This window comes from Muntiacus reevesi, chromosome X, assembly GCF_963930625.1.
Source record: "Muntiacus reevesi chromosome X, mMunRee1.1, whole genome shotgun sequence".
Taxonomy (NCBI): Eukaryota; Metazoa; Chordata; class Mammalia; order Artiodactyla; family Cervidae; genus Muntiacus; species Muntiacus reevesi.
In genome coordinates this window covers 64604533-64611625 of record NC_089271.1, presented here as the reverse complement: position 1 = coordinate 64611625, position 7093 = coordinate 64604533, and the positions used below count along the sequence as shown (strand labels likewise).

Here is a 7093-nt window from a genome sequence, read left to right as displayed (position 1 = left end):
ACCTGAGCAATGGGGAGCACTTGGGTCCACCCTTCCCCTATGCTCTCATGGTGACTTCCTTCCGGGGCTCATAGCATGAGGTCAGGTGGACAGAGCAGGAGGGTTGGGACCCGCAGAGACCTCAGGGTCGGAAAAGAACATGTGTGGGACTTACTCCTTCCACTCAAACCCCTCCTTGGAGCAGGTGGGCTTGATCACTTAGTTTGCAGCTGATCCAGTGGTTATTGCCTGGTGGTGTAGCCCATCTCGCTGTTGTCCGAGTGAGTAAATTTGGCAGAGACCATCCAGCTGAGAGGTCTCTGCCCACCGAGACATGTAGGTAAGTTGTGCCCGGGGAGAAGTCCAGCACCAGCATCAGCACCACACTTGGGCAGAGAGGGGCCTGGGACTTTGGTCACCAGGGTGAGGAAGTAGAGAAGCTCAGGGAAGTGGAGGTGTGACGGTGTGAACATAACCCCTTGTTCACTTTCTAGGGCAGGAAGAATGGGAAAACACAAAAGACCACCATCCATCTCTAGCTGGCAGGGTGCAGTCTGACCCAGGTTGGCACCAAACAGATGCATCTCCTGACGTCCAGTCCAGAGACTAGCCTATCTCCTGTGTTCCCTGTACCTTCCCTCCTGCTCCCCAGGTCACTGGGTCCAGGCTTCATGCCAAAGTCCTTCATTGAATCCAAAGAAGGAGAAGCGAAACTATTGGTGCCTGAGTCTCAGGGGTGAGGGCTAAAGAGGAGACGAGGACTGTGTGCAGGTTCCAGCGTGCAAGGTGGGAGTGGGGCGGGGGTGGGGATGGTACGGGCAGTAGGGACTCCAATGAGAGGGCAGAGCCTGGGAAGGGGGAGATGAGGGCACCTGTGCCTGTTTCCACCTTGTGAAATACAGGTGCACGCAAGGTCACCAATGGCAATTCAGGGGAGGGATCGAGGGTACTCCAGTCGAAAATAGAGTGGTCAGGGTAATTAGGACATGAATCCAGTGCGGCAAGCAGGATGGGATGGAGCTCTGTGAGTCATGAGTTCCTTCCAATGGGGAGGCAGAATGTCAACGATGGATGGGAACCGGCAAATCCCAGAGGAGCGAATTTAAAGAACTAGAAGAAGCCTTTAAGGGAATGGGAGGATGGGTCAATGTGGCCATACAAGGCCCTCAGTGAACCCAGACCAGGGGCACTCTGGTGCCCTGCTGGCCTGGATGGTAGCAGAGGATGACCCAGAATCCCCACCGCAGGATGCCAGAAGTACTGCTCTGCAACAGGCTCTGATATGAGTGGCTCCCCACCAGGCCTTGCCCCACTCCGCCTACCCCTACCTCCCAGAGAGAGGGTAGAGCACAGAATATGAGAAGTCCTTTAATCAAAAACTGCTGTGAAACTGGGGCAGAGAGGGGGCAAACAAGGGCAGAGGATGCCCTGGTGGAGGCAGAACGAGAGGCAACAAGCTTAGCCGCAGCTCGCCGGCCCGGGAGGTAACAGCTGCTCCTCTTGCAGGAAGATACTGGACTCAACCTGTAAAACAGCAGAGTCAGGGAAGAACCTCAAGCCAGGGCAGCCCACAGCCCTGCTCAACAGCCAACGTTGTGGGAAGGGGTATGAAGTGTGTAACACTCACGTCAAACGATCTGGAACTTGTCAGCCAGGTACCGCATGGAGGCTGCAACAGGGAGAGGCATAAACAGGTGCTCCAGACAGACGGACATAGAAGCCTGTGCCCCTGTCCCGGTGGGGAACCACCTAGACTTGCAACCTGAAACCCACCTACCCCCAGCCCCGATGCAAAGTGCTCTGGGCCTGATCACTCCCCACTACTGGAATTTAATGTGGAGCCATTTCCTAAAAGGAAACATAATGTGCCAGCAGCTCTCAAGCTCAGGGCCATGCCCAAACCATTCAAAAATTGTCTCACAAACAATCCAACAAGACCCTTAAGGGCCACACCAGATCAACAAGGCATCTCTACAAGTCCTATTAGAAGGAGCTCTCTAGGACTCGACTGGCTGGCAGAGTATGCACGCAGTCCACACAGTACTTTGCTACTTGTCCGCACGCCCAGCTGGACATGCACCGCACACTCCAGGGACAGGCTTGATAGGTTCTCCTCCCCACAGGAATGCTAATCCCTACGAGGCCCCCTGCACCTGCAGCCCACCTCACCCCAAGGGCCCACCCCACTTCTGCACTAAGAACCCGCTGCTCTCTGTCCCTGGTTCCTCATACCAAGTTGCTCCTTAAGGTCGTCTATTTCTCTCTGTAGCACCAGACACTAGGCCAGCAGACACAGGAGGAAGAGAAATGGTTAGTATACACCCGCTTCCCCTCTCCTCCTCCTCTCCTCTTCCCCGGGTCCTCATCCCAAACCAGGTGTCTAGACTGGCAAGGGAAAGACATTCCTCAGTGGAATGGAGGTGGGCTCCCTCCCTGGGGTGCGGGATAGGGGCGGGGTTGGCCCACACAAGTCAGTTGCACTTGGACTCAGATCCCACCATGGTGTTTGGGTGTGCATTCATAGGAGTCAGAAGAAACATTACCCGAGGACAGCCCTGCCTTCTGCGTGGCTGCTGCTGCCTTTTCGGTCTTGGGCCATGGTCAGTTGGTTCCTGGTCACCTGAGAGGGAAAGGACACACAATCCAGCTTCCCAGGTTCCCAGTGAGGTGGAAACCGCCAAGCAGGCTCTAACGTGAGGTGAGGCAGTACCACCCTCTGCTAGCATCACGTCTCCTCTGCTCTGCCTGGGAGGCAGCGCAAACTTTCTCTCTGGCCCTGCCCCTCTATTCCTTAGGGCAGCCATTTCACCATGATGGAGGCTCTGCATTCGAGCCTCCCAGAGCGGCAGCCACAGCCAGCACCTGGGAGAGCAATGTGGGCGAACAGCACTTCACAGAAAAGGCTATTAGCCTGCAGGTCTACGCCCAGAGTAGCTGTTGGGGCACTGCCACCGATCACCCCTGCCAAACAAATTCTACACAGAAGGTGATGGTGCCAGGTCCAGCCCTGGTGACACCCTGTTTCTCATGGGAGAAGTGGCCTGAGAGCAAGGCTGAGCCCCCAGAAGAGAGAGTGAGTCAGATACAGAGGTTTCTGCCCTCACCCCTGGCCTCCTCCCCCATATCAAAACCCAGGACACTCACGTGATGGGCCAGGACCTCTGGTCCTGACTTCTCCCTTGTTCATGGCCACGGGCTCTGAGTTTCTTGAATCCTGTGTGCCTCTGATGTTGAGGTTGGCCCTGCCAGGTTCTCCATGATGCAGCGATGGAAAAGATGGCCATGGCCTGTCAGTGGTAAGCTACAAACAAGATTTCTCACTAATCTGGAGTAAGGATATGTGTGTGCGTGTGCGTGTGTGTACCAGTGCATTTATATGTCTGTGTTTGTGAGAGCTCATGTGATTCAAGACAGAGCTGAGGCAGGGAATCGGAAAGAGTATTGAAAGGCTGATCTCTTTAGCACATTCTCTGTCAGTCAGCCCCAGGCCTGTAGGCAGAACTGAGCTGGGGACAACATGTGGCACTGAGAAAGCCTGAGGCCCCTGCAAAGAAGGTTTGGGGAAGAGTTAGGAAGTAGGATTCAGGAAAGTGATGTGTCTAAACACCGAAGCTCTGTGAAGCTTTTAAGGGGTCCCCTCAAATCAATTCAGCTACCAGCTCTCCCTTCCACTCCAGACCCAGCCTCGTGGAGGAGGCTGGAAATAGGACAAAGGTGGAGAACCGAGCTCAGCACACCCAAAGTGCTACCTTAACTTTTGTCCCTAGTGAAAGGACACCAATCTGGCATCCTAATGACCCAGTGACCAAGGGTCACCCAATGACGACCCCTGAGGGATGGAGAGAAGGAGCACTGGGTGAAGACCTGTGCCCTGGGGAGAGTGGGAGGGGGAAGAGTGGGGAGAGAGGAGGGGTCTGGTCTACTCACTTGGCCCTTTGGGAATGGGTCTCTATTTGGGTCGTTGTCTGCTCCTGACACCGCCACTGCTGCCACCGACTCCCGGGCCCGCCTAGCCACGGGTTTCTTCCCAGCGCCGGTGTGCTTGGACTCTTCAGCTCCCGAAGGGACCAAGGCATACTTCTTGGACCTCCCGAGTAGTGGGATGCCAGAGATTGGGGGAAAGGTGGCCAGTTCCAGGGGAGTGGCCGAGATTCCCTGCCCCCAGGAAGGGAAGGTTCTCTCCATGGCAGGTTTGGAGATGCCCCCAAGGGATTTCTTCTCCTGGACCCCCTTCCTCCTAGGAGTGGGCCGTGGCCTGCTGCCTGTAGCGGCAGCTGCAGTAACTGATACTACTGCCACTCCCGGGTAGCTGGGCAGGCTGCCCCTCTTCCCCCAGAGCACGCTCTGCATTTTCTTAGGGGGAGAGGTGTCCTCCTGCTCTGCATCGCCCTGCCTGCCCTCCCTTTCCACAACCGAAATTAATCCTTGTGGAGCCGAGGACTGGCAAGTGCCTGGCACGTTAAGGAGATTCTCCCTGCCTTGGACATGCAAGCGTCTGGGTGTGTTCCCAGGATCCTCAGGGCTGTTGAGCATGGCCTGGCCTCCGTCTTTGGGATAAATGCTCACCCTCATCCGCTCTATCTCACTGAACTCATCAGAGGACTTGGGTTTGGACAGCAGCTCAGCTTGACTTTCTGAGGGGGGCCACTGGCGATCCACAGCCACGTTCAACCTACTTCTAGTGCCTCTCTTAGGGTTCCCACCGACGTGGAGAGGGCCGGCCTCAGCCTGTGCCACTTCCCCACACCTCTGGGTGGCACTGCCTCGACTGCGGGGACGCGCCTCGAGATTCCACAAGGCAGACACTTCGCCGACCACATAGCTCTCCTGGGACAGGTAAGCACAGGTGCCCAGCAAATTCAGGTTGGCCAGCTGCTGCAGGATGGCCGCCACTGACTCGTCAGCCAGCTGCAGGGCGTCCCCCTGTTCGTCGGCCAGGGACCCAGGCTGGCCTTCCCAGCCCCACAGCCCTGGCCCTCCCGCTTCCAGCAGCTCCCGCTCTGACTCGAAGACCTCAGGGTCTGGGAAGCCATCCCCGCCCTCACCCTCGCAGCTTTGCAGTGCCCCAGCCTCGGGGATAAGGCTGGGTCCCTGCGGGCCTGCGGAGCCGGCCTCAAGGCCGCTGGTCTGCTCCCCACACTCTGAGCTGAAACCCGCTCCCGAAACAGACACCTCATCATCTGGGGAGCTCATGTCGCGATCTGGGTGGCCACCGGACCTGGGGCGGCGACGATTTATCAACCGGGTCGCGGTGGCGGCGGTGGTGGCAACCGGGTCGCGGTGGCGGCAGCGGTGGTAGTCACGGCAGGTGAGGCGGGTGTCGACTGGAGCTCGCCGTCAAGCACCAGCAGCACCACACGCAGGAGATGGCCGCAAATAACGCGAGACTTTCAGCGTTCCAGAACTGCCGCCTCCTCATTGGTCCGGTTCCTGCCAACCAGCACGCGCCTTGTTTGGCCGTCCCCTCGAGGTGTAACCAATGGGGTCGACAGCCTCCTCTGGCTTGCTGCCCAGCCCAAGGGCCATCCCGGCAGTTTGGAGTTGGTGGGTGAAGGTGATCCTGCGAGTATACCTCTGTCAAGCCTCTCGTCCCACCTCCTCCTGTCCCACCTCCCCTTTACGGTTAGAGTCACAGCCCTGAGCCCCGACTGTGTACAAAATGGGTGGAGCGGGAGGCAGGAGGATAATGAGGGCGCTGGTCTCTGGGAGGTGAGGATGAAACGTCAGGATGGAGGCGCTGGACGCCTAGCACGTGCTGAAAGCACTTGCCAGCCTCCCTTCCACCACAAGTCTTATGACCAATGGGAGAGTGGGCAGAGGAATCCCGCACTCAGTGGTGAGTGGTCGGCGTACTTCTCCCTAAGTGGCCAGAGGACAAAGGGATCGTAGTTTTGTTCTGTAACATCTCTGCCTCAACTGCTCCATCAAATGCTCTTGGCAGGCAGATTTGGGGGACAGACTGGGTTTGACCTTGCTCCCTGAGCTCTTTCTCCGATCTGAGGCAATTGAAAGAAGAGAGAATCTTAGTGTCCAGTTACAGTCGCAAAGGTGCTCATGGCTTCTGATTCTTAAGATGTAAACTAAAACAACTAATCAGGTTTCACACACTAGGAAGACAACCTTCCTAGAGGTTAACCATTCTGAGAGTGGGAGAAGTTGGGAGCAAACCCCTGTGGCGGTGGTGCAAGAAATCTATTTGGGAGGTAATTTGGCAGAATCTATTAAAAGCAACTTATACAGCAGGGACCTTGTGCCTGGCACTCAGTGGTTCCTTGTGATATTCCTAGGACTATAGTACCAGTGATTACCAGCCTCTTACAGGTGAGGAAACAGGTACTGAGAGGTCAGTCACTGAGCCAAGGTCATTTGGCCTGTGCAGATCAGTGGTAGCATTAAAACCAAGCAATTTGACTCCAGAGCCCTTGCTTTGATCCAAATATTTTAAAACTTAAAAAAAAAGCCCCTTTTATTCTCTTCCAGCAAGTCTGCTGTCTGGCACATCCTCTGTAAGTGAGGGTATATTTCTAAGATGTCTATTTTAGTTCATTGCTCTATTTGTTAATATGGCAGTACCACACAGTTTTGATTACTGTAACTTTGTAATATATTGAAACCAGGAAGTGTGAGTTCTCTACTTTTTTTCTTTTTCCACATTGCTTTGCCTATTAAAGATCTCTTTAGATTCTATTTAAATTTTAGGATGAAGTTTTCTTTTTCTGTAAAACATGCCATTGAGATTTTGATAGGGCTTGCAGTGTGTAGATCAGTCTGGGTAGTATGTTGGAAGAACAGGTCCAATGGAGTGTGTGTGTGTGTGTGTGTGTGTGTGTGTGTGTGTGTGTGTGTGTGTGAAAAAGAATTGACTCATTCATTTATAGAGGCTGGTAAGTCCCAAAATCTAGAGGGTGACTTGGCTAGCTGGAGACCCAGAAGAGCCAGTGGTTTAGCTCTAGTCCAGGTTAGAAGGCCTAAGAACCAAACCAATAGAGCTAATATTTCAGTTTGGGTCTCTAGGCAGTAAAAGAAGCTGATGTCCCAGTCCAAAGGCTTTCACGTAGGAGAACTTCTCTTACATGAGGAAAGTTTGCCTTTTTTGCTTTATTGAGACTACCAA

At 54.7% G+C, this 7093-nt stretch overlaps 1 protein-coding gene across 1 annotated transcript; it reads right to left on the bottom strand.

Annotated features, from left to right (window-relative positions):
• Window positions 1-1607: 1607 nt before the first annotated feature.
• On the bottom strand, window positions 1608-5505 carry LOC136154513 (uncharacterized protein CXorf49 homolog). Its single transcript, XM_065916776.1, has 4 exons — window positions 5418-5505; window positions 3907-5303; window positions 2539-2599; window positions 1608-1648 (listed from the first exon to the last, which is right to left on the bottom strand). Exons 1-4 carry the CDS (start codon window positions 5503-5505, stop codon window positions 1608-1610), a joined length of 1587 nt encoding a protein of 528 aa, XP_065772848.1.
• Between the last annotated feature and the right edge of the window lie 1588 nt (window positions 5506-7093).